Source organism: Ischnura elegans, chromosome 8, assembly GCF_921293095.1.
Source record: "Ischnura elegans chromosome 8, ioIscEleg1.1, whole genome shotgun sequence".
Taxonomy (NCBI): domain Eukaryota; kingdom Metazoa; phylum Arthropoda; class Insecta; order Odonata; family Coenagrionidae; genus Ischnura; species Ischnura elegans.
In genome coordinates this window covers 17,126,203-17,144,036 of record NC_060253.1, presented here as the reverse complement: position 1 = coordinate 17,144,036, position 17,834 = coordinate 17,126,203, and the positions used below count along the sequence as shown (strand labels likewise).

General features: G+C 38.8%; 1 protein-coding gene across 1 annotated transcript in view; it reads left to right on the top strand.

The window, feature by feature from the left end:
- Positions 1-8,089: 8,089 nt before the first annotated feature.
- The window catches only part of LOC124163345 (GTP-binding protein GEM), a 70,862-nt gene continuing 61,117 nt past the window's right edge, over positions 8,090-17,834 (top strand). The window contains exon 1 of the mRNA XM_046540189.1: positions 8,090-8,370. Within this exon, the coding sequence (XP_046396145.1) occupies positions 8,280-8,370 (91 nt within the window). The 5' untranslated portion in view covers positions 8,090-8,279. The remainder of the gene's footprint in view (positions 8,371-17,834) is intronic.

The window sequence follows — 17,834 nt, the reverse complement described above, 5'->3', positions numbered from 1 at the left end:
ATATTTTTAGATCAAAATATGCGGAAAGCTAAGATGGCGTTATGAGACAGATTGGGGCGATCTTTTCCGCTCAAAGGAGATTCACCACCTTTGGAGATTTTCATACGACCCGGAAGAAGGTTATCGCATTAAATTGTTCCCTGCCAACCATCATGTACTACGTAAAGATTTTAAAGATGGAAAAAATAAGTCTTAGTAAAAAAAATGATACTACTCTCATCAGAATTCGGGTCATTTGCTAATATGGGTTGGAGAAAAATTTTGTCACGAAATTTTAGCCCTGTATATCTGTTGCCAGAGAATCAGGACACCAAGGTGGGTCCTCTGAGGGTTACAACGCACCGGGGCCGGGAACCAAGTCAAAGACTTATACACCCGCGCTCCCGGGGAGGGGTTTAAATGGGAAGGAACAAGGAAAGAGGCGCGATAGGAGCCCAACGACGCCTCTGGGATAGAGATAGTGTTGGAAGGGAAGGATGGGGTAAAACAACTTACCGTTATAGAAGCGAAAAGGGCCCACTAACCAGCGAAACCTGGCATCAGCCATTAATGTGCCAACGATTTTGGTGGATTTACCTATTAAAGAGAAAAATCCATCGATCAAATCGTTGGATGAAAGCCAGCGGATACGAAACCCTTGGGCGGGCTCGCGGGGTTACTCTCCTGGGCCGAGGTCTGAAGCGGTTAGCTTATCACCTCTGCACCACAGAAGGGGTAGGACATGGTAGGGAAAAGGAAGGAGGCGCCGCCGCGATACGGGCCCGACGACGCCTCCTGGGACAGGATAGGGAAGGAAGGGAAGTGGGAGTCCGCGCCGTCACAGAGGCGGGAGGGTCCCACTACTAGCGAAACCAGGATAAACCATTTCTGTGACTGCTATTTTAGAGGATTACCCTATGAGGAAGAATAATCCAACGATCAAATCGCTATATTAAGAAGCCAGAATTAGATTAGATGAATGCCAGTAAGATCCAAAATTACCAATGATGTTTAGGTCGAAAACTCACCGTTTTTTAAACTACAAAAACTTTGAGCCAAGCTCTCGGACTGGCCGCGAGTTTCCCTTGTTGCCAGATGCTCTGAAGAACCCATGACTTCGAATGCTTTGCTTGCATTTTCCTTTGCCCTTGTCTAGATCATCTGGCAACAGGGCAAATTCGCGACCAATCGGACCGCTTGCCTCAAAGTTTCTGTAGTTTAAAAATAGTGCGTTTCCGATCGTTACATTGATAATTTTGAATCCTGCTGGGATCAGTTATCCGAGGTTAAACTTTAACGTTACATATTATTTATCACCCTGCATAACAGCACACAACTAGCAGTTAAGTTGATTTAAGACAATTCAGAATGAGAGGTTTCTACGTTTATAAGATTTTTTCTCATCTTCATAAATCAACAATCGGAAGTTTGGCTCGATATAGTAACTCTTCCCTTAGTTTTTTATTTGCAAACCTTTTCGTCTTTGCGTATTTCTCCTCTTTTAGATCGTCAATGACTTGTCATACGCAACTCGTAACGGGTCGTCCATAAATAAACACGTTCCACGTGAATAACCTGAAGAATAGATATTTTACGACTAAATGTGTGATTAGAGGCAGTGGTAGATAAATCATTCCACTACTACTCGGGAACTATCAATTTAAATAACGAGCGTAGCCTCACCCTCAAGCAATAACTGTGGAATGGTTCAGATAATGTTAAGAACTCAATACCACCGCAAAATAGCACACCTGAAGAGAAATCGAGTTATCATCAAAAGGAGACCAAAATATTTTTTAAGATCAAAATATGCGGAGAGCTCAGATGGCGTTATGAGACATAGAGAGGCGATCTAACTCGGAAAATTTTAACCACAATATAAAGTAGAGACTTATAAAGAGTACTAAGTAGAAATATTGAAAAAAAAAAACGTTTGCGACGAAGGAAATGAGAGCGATTTTTCAAATGCGCGTCAAGGCTGAGCTACACGCCGCGGGCCCTGAGGCTCGGTAACTGAGGCCGATTCTTCAAGTTTTGTAAAACTATAATCTTGAAAATCGTCATTTAAAGAACGGAATATCGTCTTCATTGACCTAAAACACTAAACTGATGGTGTTAAAAAGGATTATATATAGATCGACTTGACTATTTAACGCATTACTCGAGTGAAAATACGAAGGATTGGATATTTTTCCGAACCATCCCACGCATAAGAAATATGGCTCGGGTATTGAAGTAAAGTGAAGAGATTAAGTTGGCGTGCTTATTATTATTAGTATAGTATTATACCGATTAAGGTAGGTTTCCATGAATTTGTGAATTTTTTTCGTCTTAAAAAGATTTTATTTCGATCAACGATGATGATTTTCGTTATTGAAAGAAATCACCAATTAGGAACGGGGGTGCATAATCAAAACCTCCTCACTTAAAAATATCCTCACTCCAAGGGCAGCTTCGTTCAATTGTTTACGCCTCCACCCGTAGGCAACAGTGGCGCTAACCTCAAGCGAACTAGATTCACCTTGTGGTTACCTTCCCACTCGGTGCGATGCTGGCGGTCCTGGCGGCTGTCAGCCAAAAGACGGGAAAATAAATGAAGCCTCTGGTCCGTCTGTTGTGGTCATCAGGGAGTGCGTGCGAGTCAAAGCCTCATCGAGGCTTGCGGCGAGCGCTGTTGCCTCCTTTTTTAAACATGTGAAGCTGGCTTTCCGCCCTCGTTTGCGGCTGCAGTCCATTCTAGGGCCCAGCTGTCCGAACTTCTCCACACATTGGGGAAAGGGAATGTGGAAATTAACGACCACGGTTACTTCAAGGAAAAGACCTTTTAATTATTGTGCAAAATCAAACTATTTTCCAATTATACTGACTCTCTCGTATTATTATGATCATATTTTTGGGAGAGATGACTAGATTTAAAATTATATTCAATACTTAGGAGCATAAAATTTTTAGTTAAATCATTTTCATTACAGTCATCGGATTAGCTTACAAAATCCTGTTTTAAGTTGTCTATCCAGTAATAGCATACAGTGAAATTTATGGCTGTAACTATATTTAGCTCGAAAAAATAAGCATTATGAAACTTTCTCTTTGTGTGGGAGACTTCACGTTTTGCAATAATTGAGTCATTTACGAATAAATCGATTGATTTGGTTCCACCTTAGAATTTTAAGTTAGAGCAAAGTACTTCTTCCTTGATGAAAAGTGAAACAATGCTAAAATATCTAGTGTATAGGAATTCAAAATGCCTTATAGTATCAAGCTATCAATACTGCCCTCTGTTTCTTGAAAAGTTAAAACCACTAGAATAGTTCAGGGTGACGTATCTCTCCCAAGTGATGACTATAACAGATGCACTCTTTGTCATAAAAAATGCACTGTTTGTTCTTTCTTTCTGATTGTTCACCAGTTGAAAATAACAGCAGCAGATAGAGCCTTAAAATGAGGAGACAATCTTTATTTTTTATTTCTAAGTTGTAAGGGAGGCAAAAATAAAATAACTAAAAATTTTAAATTCCGAGACTTCTATTTAAAATATCGCAATTTTTCGCAAATTAAGTCATTATACTGTTTTCATCTCTAAAATCGATGTTTTCGCTGCTATTAATAACTTCAACTATTAATATTAAAGTATTCTTCCTATTAAGGTAGGTTCCTATGGAGTATTCAAGAGGTATTCTGGCGGTATCCCCTTTCCTCTATGGACTTCTCTCTTAACTTCACTGTAAGGCCTACACCCTTTCATTCTACCTAAAAATCGTATTCTCTGCCTTCCTCTCTCTCGTTTACCCAACATTCTACCCAGTAATACTGTTTTCAATACCCCCTACGTACTCAATACCATCTGTCTCCTTCCTTCGCATCTCATCTAGAAGCTGCCTCTCATCGACCACCATGTCCAGCACTTCGTCGTTTCTCCTCCTCTCCGTCCACTACACCTTCTCCATTCTTTTCCGTCCCCACATCTCGAACGCCGCCAGTCTTCTCTCGTCATCCTTCCTTTGAGCCCATATTTACGTACCGCAAAGCGCTATGATAATAGTAATACTGTTTTCAATACCCCCTACGTACTCAATACCATCTGTCTCCTTCCTTCGCATCTCATCTAGAAGCTGCCTCTCATCGACCACCATGTCCAGCACTTCGTCGTTTCTCCTCCTCTCCGTCCACTACACCTTCTCCATTCTTTTCCGTCCCCACATCTCGAACGCCGCCAGTCTTCTCTCGTCATCCTTCCTTTGAGCCCATATTTACGTACCGCAAAGCGCTACACTGTGGATCAGACAATTCACTAGACTTTTCTTTTAACTCTTAAATAATGATCCTCTCATAGGCTCATACCTACTTGTGAACGCCTTCTTTGCTAACACAATACTTCCTCACTGCTGTATTCATTTTCCTATAATGTGCTGCCCATATTTAAAATTTAATCATAAATTAAATAATAATAATTTGAAAATTATTTCTTTGCACTAATGTCAAATCCATGAGAACACTCTTCATTTCCTGTTTTTTTATAGGCTAAATCGAAAGATCATTTCTGCTGGAGTACATATTTCACGCTTTTAGATTTTTAAATGACGATATCTATTTTTCGCGATTAAATGAAAAGCGAAAATTTTCAAGTGCGCCAAAATGCGACGGCTAAGTATGAATGCTGGGAAAAGCCCATGTGACGTCATTCTGGTTCCCGCTGCCGTCGTGTGAGGTGACCTTGTGGCGAGGTATCAGACAGTGAGAATAAGAAAGACTTGAGGACAAGCAGCTGAAGTAAGTGTCTACTTCTCAACATCATGAAAATAATGGCACGTTAATACCGCTCTATTTCGAAGTGGCACGACGGTAGAATCACAATGCGAGGCCCATAATGTGTGGCTTCCTCTTTTCTCGTGAGATTTGTCGCCTAATTGACTTTTGCGGGATTCCCACAAAGAAATTTTTAAATGGACGGACTCTCTTGAACTGACGTTTTTTTGTCTTTTCTCCCTCGACACCTACATACCACCCCGAAAATCTACGGTCTCAATAGACGGTCGGCGGGGTCTGTTTGGACATCAGCCGTTGGAAAATAAAAAAGAAATACTACAACGAAGTTCCATCTTGGATTTATTTGAGTTCTTTATTGTGCGGGGGAAAAATAATTCCCATACCTAACCGTTCGGAAAAATATCTCTCTTAATTTATCGTTTCTTTTGGACCCGGAAATAGAGTACGGTTCATATATTATGTTTTTAGTGTCACTCTGAAAGATATCTATTCTCAATTGCTCAAGTAATATAAGCCCAGCGCGCAGTCTCCAAATTTCTCGAACATTGATGGTAAGAAGAATTTTACAATGATTAATATAACCGTAATTTTAATGATTTTGATAAATAATTTTCCAACTGGGTGTAGCCATTTACTAACGTTGATTTTATAAAGATAAATAATGCGAAGTTATTTTTCAACGTTTACTAATGAAATGTTCATAATAGTGATCCTGTCACGACAAACGATGAAACGCGCAGTTTTCCTTTGTAGCTTTTTAGCTTCTTTGTGAGGAAATGACGATATCATGTAAATAAAATTCACTGGTAATTTTACCTAGGCATTTAAAATTTTCCTTTATTTACCAGCTGTAATGGAATTCCTGTTACTTCACTTTATCTAAAAAATAAGAATTCCAACAGATTAAGCCTGAAACAATCATCCTTAAATATTTTCCTTATATATGGAGTTAACCCCTGCTCAAAATCTACCTGCATCTCAAGTTTAAAAAGTTTTCTACCTAGAAAATAATGGAGAATAAGTTTGGAATTTGAGGTTCAGGAAATTATCCAAATGAGGAAACGTTATGCAGCATAAAAATTTGTGAACGTAATATAGGTTATAAAGGTCATAATGAATGAAAAAGAGGAGAATTACGCCGTTATGAAAAGGCTAGCCGGTAGGAGAGAGGAATAGAGAGCTGCATCAAATCAACCCAAGGACTGTCGACTAATGATGATGACGCACAAAAGAAAAAATTGAAGGGAATAGGCCAGTGGGAACTTATACTCTGTTCATTTTATCTGTGCGGGTGAGCTGGTGTGGCCAAAGCAAGTGAAGATGAGGGGAGGGAAAGTTTCTCGACATGTGACTTTGATTTTGCCAATCAGCAAACAGGAGGCGTGGCCTCAATGAGTCGCTCTCAGATCTCCGCCTAGTGAACATTGTGAATCTGCTCGTGGAGCAGTGTTGCCAAACCTCACGCGTTTTCTTTGAATGTGACTAAGTATGCCTTACACGGGCTTCTGTGAAAGGATTATCCCCAATGCCTTCCGAATGATTAGGTATATTGTCTCGGCGCCGCGGCCAAAATACCTGTGGCCACCTATGACACACACGTTTTCAGTGACAAAGTAAGGCGGCTATGTACATTTGGCAACGTTATGTTCGCTCCTCTCTCTCTTGGTACTACCCCTCCCCTATCAGCGAAGCCATCCGAGAGTGCCCGGGCTCTCACGAAAGCTCACCCGCAGACTATAATATGGTCTCGTTATCGGGCTACCGAGTGGCCGGTCACCCATTAAAAATGTAGAAAATTTCGGCATATGCTGAAATTCAATATGAGTGGAGATCGATTTGATGGGATAGCTTGAGTGTTGGCATACTAACCCGTGTCTTCGGTTAAAATACTGGCGGTGTCAGAAATTTCCTGTGGAATGACAGCCCTAGGCCAATTTCCTATAGAGGGGTACATTAAGTACAATGCACCGTCCATTTCACAATACGCTATGTCGTTGCCCGCTTGGTACGCTTTATAAAGACCACGCTTATAAAAATGTCAGTTTTCTCCGCATTTTTTTTCTTCCTCAAACTTCCTTGTGGCGCCAATAACCTAAGCTCACGGCCACCGCTTGAAAATTCAAACATCATTATTTTTTATTCGGTAAATTGCCCACATAGAGCTTACTTGCCAGTTTACAGTAGCACAATACAGCAAACATAAAAAGTACAAATACATTCAAACATAATACATTTAAATAAATAACAATGCATTTAAGGTGACGATAATAACCTTAATAATTTGCATTCAGATGGGAAAGAGCTCGGTTGGTAAAAGTGTGGTTAGTTAGTTTTTACTTATTTCAATACATATTTCATTTTATCTTTGCGGGAGAGTTGTTGTGACTCAAGCAAGTGGGAGTGAGGGGAGAGAAAGATTTTCGACACGTGACTTTCCCTTTGCCAATCAGCAAGCAGTAGGCGTGGCTTTAGTCTGTCACTCTCATGTCTCCGTCAATTTAACATCGTGCATCCGCTCGTGGGGCAGTGTTGCTAATCCTCACACTTTCTTCTTGTATGTCTCTAAGTATGCCTTCCACCGACGGTGCCTCATTCAGCACGGTAGCTGACAATGTCATGGGCTTGTGTGAAAGGATTATCCCCAATACCTTCAAAATGAGAAGTTACATTGTGTCAGCACCGGGGCCAAAATACCCGTGGTCACCCATAACTCACACGTTTTCAGTGAGAAAGAAAGTAGGTACATTTGGCAACGTTAAGTTCGCTCCTCCTCTTTTTCTCGATATTACCCATACCCCATCAGCGAAGCTCTCCAAGTGTATGCGGACTCTCACGAAAACCGCAAACATAAAGTGGATTCAATGGAGTCAGGTTAGAAATTAATGAATGAGGTCGTGAGATCTAATGGGGACTATTTTATAGAACATTAATGTTGAGGAATAAATAAACAATTTTTCACTAAACCAAAATTCCCGTTATGTATGATCTTAGGTTTTCCCGGCGTATCAGTTGCAGAAAAGTTTCTCGGGTTTTCCACCGGTTGATGTCGTGCATGTTTCCCGACGTTTCGATCCGCGACTTGCTGATCATCCTCAGGGGATCTTCCGAAGGGAATTCATTCGGAAGATCCCCTGAGGATGATCAGTAAGTCGCGGATCGAAACGTCGGGAGACATGCACGACATCAACCGGTGGAACACCCGAGAAACTTTTCTGCTAAATTCCCGTTATTTTCTGAACACCCATCAAATATTCAGACGGTCTATAATTTCATTATTTTTCCATGCATTTACTCCGATCTCACCTCATTCAAATTTACCCTTTTCCATGCACTTCGCAGGCGTGGTGAACCGCGGCGACTCTTTCCGAAGACGCCGGTCCCGGAGCAACAGCCTGTTGCCGCCTGGGCAGCAAGACGGCGCCGTGAGCGACAGTGGCGACGCTGACGGCAAGGTTGAAGGCTTGGACAGCAAGGGCGCCGACGGCAGCGCCGCAGCGGCAGCGGCGGTAACCCTCGACCCGTACCGCGTGGCGATGGTGGGCACGCAAGGCGTGGGAAAGACCGCACTCATCAGCCAGTTCATGACCTCTGAATGCATCAATGCCTACGACAGGCAATCCAGGGGTGAGTTTATATAGTATTCGACATCTTATGGGCCTCTTCAACCCTTTTTAACCCAGTGTTGCTGCTGAGCAACGTGAAGAACCGTCGTTTAAAAATGTGTGCACTGTGAATAGGGTGGTTTCCTATTATTTTTCTATTGCCGAAATATCTTTATTTCTATATTTCCATCTTATCGAAATTTCTATATTTCTAAATCGAAATATTATTACTCCTGAAGTACGAATTTCACACTTTTAGATTTTTAAATGACGATATCTATTTTTCACGATTAAACGAAAAGTGAAAATTTTCAAGCGCGCGGAAACGCGACGGCTAAGTAGGAATGATGGGAAAAGTCCGTGTGACGTACTTCTGGTTCCCCCTGCCGCCTTGTGAAGTGACCTTGGGGCGAGGCTTGAGCGCTGATACGACGCAGGCTGCTAGTAGGTAGCTGAGTACTCTGCTAGCTGGTAGCGCTTGCCTTAAATAAGGATTATTATTCCCCTATCAAACGAAGGAAAATTTCCGAACTTACGTATTTTTAATGTGTGATTATTAAGAGATGTTTCCCTGAGCTCTGTGCCTCATGCATGCATTAGTAATCTCAGACGATATAAAACTCCTATCTACTCGTATAGAAACTAGGTCCCTGTGACGTCACGTGGAGCGGAATCGCAAGGGCGCCAATCTGGCCTTTTTCGAATGAGGTTAAAATTGACCACTGCCATTCGTCTAGACTGGGATTTCTAAAACCAAATAATTTGTATATTATGAATACAATAATGGTGGGTAAGGAATCGCAATCATTGCATTTCGTTTTCTTTGTATAAGGAAACCACCCTATTCTCAGCTGTATAACAGATAGATATGAACCACTGGTCATTTTATATTGCAAAATGAATTGGTCAGATATAAAGCTAATGTGATAATTGTGATTGACCTGAAAATGTACCCGTTTCTATATGACAAATCGTCAAGTTTGGCTCTGCCAGAAATAACGCTGGGTTATAATGGGCTAATGTCATTCCTTTTTAGGAGTTGCGAAAAGACTCTATTTTTCCCTTTTCCCAGTAGAGTATGCAATAACTCTCCTGAAAAGTAGGTTATCGATATTTATTTTTAGAAGAACTCATGGACAAGAAACGCTTACGTGAGAACTGCGAACTGCATACCTACATTAAACTGGTGAAATTGAAACTTGAGTCGGAAAACCGTCGATATAAATACCATTTTCTATTTCCCAGGAAGTTTAGGGGGGATGATCAAGCTAGATATTTTAATTATCTAACAACTGAATATGGTGTCAGTTTAAGATGTCACTCTGGTGGTTTACTTACATGGTGGTTGCACTTACCTCCCCCTTCTCTTGAACTCCCTCGACAAATTCAAACAGTGGTTGCAATAATGTCGATATTGGAGGATATTGTGTTAGAAAGTTCCGAATACCCTAGCTCATAGCCATACATTAAATATTTTCAGAGAAATTCGTTGTCAAGTTACTGTTGGTGGTGAGTCCAGGGCGTATTCTGCTTATAATAGCATACACATTCAGCGTAACAACCAACCACTGCGATAGTATCTATCATTCAATACCAATATTCGTTTTATTACTTTAGTGCTACCATGAGATAAGAAATAAAACACTCATTTGCAGCGGTGAAACTACCCCTTCCCGCGAACCAAAATGATTCATTTATTCAAGGTGGACGAGCGTGGGGAGATGTAATACGGTTATTTGAGTATCTCATTTCTGAATACATCTTTCAGGCCGTAGTGACCCATAGTTATTTATCCGACGCAATATTTAAAAAGTAATTTATTTTCTATGTGTCAATAATTTATTTTCTATGTGTCAATAAACAGACGCACTCATGCAATTTCTCAGCTTAACTGCTAAGTTTTACAAGTTCTTTGCAAAGGGGCACAAATTTTCAAATCCCTGAAAATGAAGATCCATTTGATAAGAGAACTGCGAAATTGGCAGAACTATTCTTTTTCGAGGCGTTCAAGCCAAATAAAGTTTACCCAAACATTATGTCAACTAACTACCTAAATTCACAAAATCAGCCGATTATGTATATATTTTTAAGGAGCGAAGAAATTATTTAATAGAAATATCTGAGGTTTTCCGGCGTATGATGATTTTGAAGTTGTTCCGGGTTTCCCACCGGGTGAGGTTCTCCATCTCTGCCGACGTTTCGACAATGGACGACACGGCCATCGAAACGTCGGCAGAACATAAAATACCTAATGAAATCCGAAATAAATTCAACAAATTACTTAATCTTGTGTGCACGAAGTGTCTCCGTTTAACAAAATGGATATTTGGATATACTGCTGTTAAAGGTTATAAGTATAGGTCACTGCTATAATAAAAGAATGGCATGATAATGTAGTGATAAATATTTAGCACGCGAAATATTGAAGGGAAAACGATAGGAACCCTTGACATTTTACTCGAAACGAAGAGAGGGAAACACAGGAACAAGCATATTTCAAGCGCAACTACTTCGGTAAAAGTTTGAAACGGGTTCCAATACTTTCACACAACTTTGGACGGTATTATCTCCTTTAAAATCAAGTTTGATAAGTTCCGTCGACAGTAATTTCGTTCATTCAATCGAGTTTAAAAACTTCCTTGCTCCCTTTTCGCGATACCTCGCAAGATTCAATTTCTCCTTCGATAATCCGTTCCGCCCAGATCTTATGATTCAATTGGCTTCAGTGAGGATATCTCAGATATTGATCCAACTTAAACGACTACCGTGGGCCTGCTTCTTGATCGCTGCTCGATATGAAGCAAGTAACGAGATCACGTTGCTCTCCGTTGCTTTGGATGAAAATGAAATTATCTCGTTAGAATGCCGAATTAATAGAGTAGCTTCTTCACGACATCATTTTAATGGTCCTCGCATCGCTCATCTTAATAAGTGAAAGAGACCAGTGTCCTGTCATTCATTATTAATTTAGAGATACGTGAAAATCGCACTTTCATTTTAATTTTATCGCACTTTCAATAACAGTTTATCGAATTTTGTAGCGTCTATTTTTTTATTTTCATAATGAGGTAGATGACGATAAAATGTAGTGAAACACAGTTATATGATAAAATACAGAATATTTTAAATAATTATGTTGTAGAAGAATAATAAATAAAGGAATAAGACAGATAGTGGCGGAGGTGTAGTTTGCCCGCGCCCACTTGTAGTTCGCGGCCGCGTATAGAGTGCCAGCCAACTAGCAGCTGACCAGTCGCTCACATGCTTTAAGTGGTGAGTGTCGGCGGAGCATTTAAACTGCGCTCGGCACAAAATGTACGAATTTAGCCGTCGAAATGGCAAATTTGCGTAAAAATATCATAAAAGTCCAGTCATCGCATCTATGTCGCATTTACCGCATTTGCGATTTTCACGCATCTCTAATTATTGTTCATCATCGTCTGTAGCCACTTCAAAATATGTTTTATAATTAAGATGAACTTTATCAGCACGCTATCGTCGTATTCCAGCATAAATAGTCTTTCGTCCAGTGCTTTCATCTCGTGCACACGATAAATTCAACCATGAAATGCCATTAAGCGTATAGTTTTAATTTAACTACCATTTATTTGTATTGCGACAGATTGAGATGAGCATCGGCTACGTGTTATTATATATCACAATCGAGTGTGAATGGTTACATTTCAGCACGAGGTACTCATCTTACTTCTGAATAACTGCAGCTGAAAATTTTGGTTTCATGGGTAATTGTGATGATATTAATGGATTTATAAAATACATAAAATTTGATAATTCTTGCAGAGAATCATTTCGAAAATACAAAAAATCTTGTTGGAAAAGTGTTTGATACTAAAAAGTTTTTTAAAACGAAAAATGTTATTTATTTTATTAGAAATCAAATGGTTTGAAAATTTTTAGCCTCATTTTGGTTTTTGGCTTTTTAAAATTGGGATAAAAATATATCCGGCTCACATCAGTGTCATAAAAAATTTTAAATAGGCCTTGGTAAAAATAAAAAATCGCTTAATTTCCTCTAAATAGACAAATGATACTTCTTTACTTCCTTGCTTGAATTTTAAACTAGAGAAATAGATGGGGATTCTGTTTCGCTTCTTGGTTAGCTAAAGCTCACTTAGGAATCTCTATTAAAAATCATGCCAATTATTATCAAAACTCAGTACCTTTATTCTCCTTCAACGGAATATTGCGTTAGACTATATCAAATGAGAACAATATCAATGGCAACAATATAATACCTCGATTGCTGACCTTCCTCTGCAATCTAATTTTTCCCATGATATTGGGCGAATAACAACCACGGCATATTTTCTGATAGCCAGCATCCTTCTACGTATTTTATATATCTAGGCCCCAACATCATAACCTCCATCAGCATACATCTCTTTCAAATTATAGAAAAAGCATGCATGATATCCACCTGTCATCATCCCTAATCCTACGCATACCTCCCACTCCACAATATGTTTCATCGGAGCCCCAAAAAACTCTTGCTGCCCTGTTCATGGCCAGATATTTTTCTGCTTAAAAGCTGAAATTAACACCTATCAATTGAGATATTTGTCATCTTTGCCAGGAAGACATTTTGCAATTTCTCTTTTTGTGATGTGTAATAATGTGCAACTGAAGTCTGAAATTTACATAAACCTATGTGAAAAAAGTTCTGGGATCCATTCATTTCATGTACTTTTTCAGGAAGCTTGTAAGATTTTCTGATTTTTTTCCATTCTCTTTCTAGCATGTGTTCTCACCGCTAATGTTGATCTGTATAGTTTATTCCTCAAAAATGGCCTGGGCATATCGTTTTGAGCGACGGCCAAGCTCAGCACATGGTCATTATCTGACAATTTACTACCTAATTTGTATTTTTAGATCGATAAAGACGTAAACTTGTGTAATAAACCCATTTTCACTCTCTCTGTAACCTTTTTCATCTTACAAACACTTTTTAAATATAAGTAATGATATTTTGTGGCTTTTAGAGATTATGTAATTGATGATATATTACCTGAAAAATAAGAACAAAACATATTTAATGAAGAGGGAAAATTTTACTTCCGAAAACATTTTTTTATTTTTCATCCATAAAAAGTAAATTCCACTTGTGCTACATGGGTGGCTGGAAGTGTGCATCGAACTCCTTTTGTCGTCGAAGATAAATGTCTCCAGGACGACGAGAGTCATTTCATGCATAAATCAAGCTTCCGACCGTGCACTGAATGAGAATACTATTAATTAAATGACTTTCACCCGTCAAAGTCAAAACTTTCCACTCCTTCATAATTTTTCAGTAATTTATCCCGGAAAATATTAGTAGTTCATGCAGAAAAATCTTGTTTTAGGTAATTCATTCGGGTTATCACTCATTACGACGTTCTAAACCTGAAATATTACCTTTGAGTATTTTTTTATATTTTCAATTAATACAATTTCTTTCATAACTTCAATGAATTGTCTTTCCGATCATCAACAGCATGATAGCCTTAAATTATTGATAAGACACGCCTGCCGGATCAAATAGCTATATACACTCAGGATGAATTAACAGTGAAAAAATGTTTCACTTGTTTGGACCCCAAATCAATACTAAATTTTACAATATTATTTTTAGGAGCGCTCTGCATATTCTATGATATAACCACTGTTTTAAAACTCAATAAACTATGTTTTTTGTGATTTTGACCTGATATTTGTTAATAAGGGAACTGTTAGGTAATAACTATTAATAAATAAAACCCTTTATTACGGTTCGGAGGTGGAATGACAAACGAGAACTTGAAGGGAGAAAACAATTGGAAACAGCTGCGTCTCAAAAAAAATCCAGGAAAATTGAGTTTATTTTCTCTTTTCAACAGGATCTGTATTAATGGAACCTTGTATAGGAGCATTTTAATGCTATGGTCGTCACATAAAATTCGCAAAACTTCCTTGAAATCCTAAAAACTCACTTGCGAAATGAAAGTTTCCGCGCGATTCTGCTGTTACTGTTACTGATTTACTCCTTTAACCGGTTGCCTGGAAAGATCTTGAATTTGAAGCTAATTCAATTATTTCTTCCTTTGCTGTTTTAAAAAAATAACTGAAGGAATATTTTAAATTTTCCACCTTGCGTAAAATGCGTACACTTCTACAGACTGGAAAACGGGACATGAATGCCGAATTCTGGTGAAGAAAAAATTCATATTTGATATTACACGCTTCGATCTGAATTTATAAAATATTCTCTCACCTTTCGTAATGCCACTGGTCTTAATATTTTTTTTTAATCCTACGCTCGCTTTAATGACGCGACGTGAGAACCTTAGTGCCTCAATACGGGGCTGCTAGGGAGTAAAAATATTTATTGGAAAGCAACTCCGTCCTAACGATTTCTTTCCCGGAATACTCGTAGGTCTAATTTGCCTTTTTCAAGAGGACGTAACGGCACAAGAAGAAAAAAGTGTATTGTCACACGGATAGGAAAAAATCTGAAAAAACATCATCTAGTGAACTGTATACCGGAGGCTTTACCAGGACACTATAAATTAATATAGCGTGTAAGGAATAGTCCTTCTGTAAACTTATCGGTCAGGTATTTTTTTATTTATCAAATATTTCTCTTCAGAGAACGTTTTTTTTATTCGAAGCTTATTTTAGGAGTTTAAATTGGATTATCAGGCAGATGTTTTAAAGGGTTACCATCCCTATACAATAGAGTATAGTGTAAATGCGTTAACGCAAACATCATTCAACATCATTCAGTTATCATTCAACATTTATAGCAATGCCTATTTGTAAGTTCTCAGAGTGCCTTTAGTGAAAGGAAAGTCTTGACTGAAGGAGAGGTATTTAATTAATCATTTAAAAATTGCCTGACTAAATTTCAAGGAATAAAATTAGGAGAATGACCTTGTAACATGTGGTTAAGGTAAGGAGCATTATTTTAAGACGTTAAGGTTTGCTAAGGTGTTTTTGATAAATATTTTTTAAGATACAAAAATCGATCTTGTGCTCTTTCTTGTTTAAAATAAAAGTTCTCATACACCTGTAACTGTGTGGTGTTCTACCAGCCTTGATGCTTTTCATATAAAAAATCAGTCTAATCTTCTTAACACGTTGCTTACAGGAGCATTTAAATGCAAAGTAACAACGTGCCTGAGCAGAGGTTTTGAGATAGAAAATATGCGTCAATTTGGGCGAACCGCCTTAGGTTTAAACATGATCAAAAAGCCTATATTTAAAATAAAACATTACCTAATCAAACTTTACGATAAGTCCGTTCATAATAAGTAACGAACAACAACTGACAACATAATATCAAATACCTATAGCATGCTTCAAAATTATTTAAGTTGACGCACCTAAAGTGACGAGAATCTTCGTTAACCACCCGGAACGCTTGGGAAAAAATGACGAGAATTCTCGCCATCCGTAAGCAAAGCGTTAAATTTCGCCATAATGGATTCCTTTTTGCTGATCGCATCACACTCCATCGAAAAAAAAAACTATGGAGATTCCTGAATTTAACGAATTCCATCTTCAGGGCTGAGAATTTGTTATAGGGGTACATTATTATTGCTACGAGTTCTAAGACCTGTAGACGGAGCTCGTTAAATTCCAAATGAAAAGGGTAAAGAATGAATTTTTCATCACCCAAAATGACGACCTACACCCGTTTTTTTAATCGTTTTGTGTTTTACAGTTTGCAAAGACTGAATCTCTGCAACGTGCGTTCCACATTAAATTTGGCCGTTATCCTCCAAGTGACAATACCTTCCGTAGATGGTATCATCAGTTTGAAGATACAGGCTGCCTCTGTAAACGGAAGAGCACGGGACGACCAAGAGTTAGCGAAGAGACTGTTGAGCGAGTGAGAGAGTCGTTCACTCGTAGCTCAAAGAAATCAGTCCGGAAGGCTAGTCGCGAATTAGAAATTCCTGTGTCGACTGCTTGGAAAGTTTCAAAGAAACGCTAACAGCTACGCCCTTACCGCTTACAGTTATTACAGGCTCTAAAGCCTACAGACCACGGATTACCTGCCAACTTCACCATGGAAATATTGTTTCATGACGATGATGATTTTCAATATCATGTTGTCTTCAGTGATGAGTCGACCTTTCACCTCAGTGGACATGTAAACACTCATAATGTTCGGGTCTGGGTTTACTGTGCAACACACGTTGCACAATAACCACAGATTCAGTATTTGAAAACTGCAAAACACAAAACGCTTTCTGTTCACTATCTTTGCTACTACCGCTATCTAGCGGATCGCGGCGGAAACAATTCACGCACATGTGCATTGTTGCTAAAAAAACATAACTATTTGAGTTGCTCTTTCATTTGACATATAACTTATAACTATACGTATAATTTAATAAATATTATAAAGCGTTAAAACCCCGATATTCATTTATAAACACCCCAAATATATGTAAATCAAGGTGTCCAGAAATAAGATACTCTATTCATTTTACCCCGATGCTTGCGCGAGGAATTCGTCACCATAAAGCACTGATCGAGAGGGAGGAACGCATCTTCTCAATAAAACCCGAATATAAAGGTCGTGGAAAACACTTCTATTTTCCGATGAATGAACTTATTTCGGGTTTGCGCGTGGGCAAGAAAATCTAAGGCAGCAAACGTTTCAGGTTACTGTATACTCGCCTAAAACTTATGTTATCCTAGTGAAATTTTCAGGGTATACCGTTTCCAACAATAAGCTTAAAGTCAAAATGGATAATTTTAATAATTAACTTTTATAATTTTGACGGATGAAATTTTTTTAATATTCGAGAACCATTATAGCCTTGAGAATGGGTAACGAGATGGAATCCGAAAATTCGGCTGTCTTAGATTTTCTTACCCGCTAGCAAACCCGAGAGAAGTTTATTAACTCTATTCGCCGCGAAAATGTTAAAATCCCACAGGTCCGATTTTCCGTTCATTTGCTCACGCAGTCATCCCGTTCATCCATCAGCTTCCTACATAGCCTTCCCTATCACCTTAAATGAGGCCAAGCGCTTTTTCAAACTTATCCACTGGAGGAAATCAGCATATTTTTGGCCGACTTAAGAGTGGATCTAGCGAGACGGAAAACGGCGAAATATATTCCACGACAGAGACGCTCGGATTCTCGGCTATAAAATTTATTTTTGGAAACACTCGCTTTCTTTTGGAAGAGGTCGACGAACTCTTCACCCCAACCCTTCACAATTATAGACTCTTGTCGGAAATATTTCAAGATAATGGCGTTTTCCGCTACATATGGGAAGCTCAAAGAGTTTTGACTCCCGAAGCCAAAGAGGAGACTGGTGTAGTAAATCCTGGAGGATCATGTGCGTTTTATTTTTTTTATATATATTTTCATTTTCTTTGGAAAAGGGAAGAGGGGCTAGTAAAATTTCAAAAGAAAATAGATATGACTCAAGTGACTTGTGTCCTTTGTGAAAGTCTTGATGGGTTGTCTTATTTGATGTTGGGTGAAAT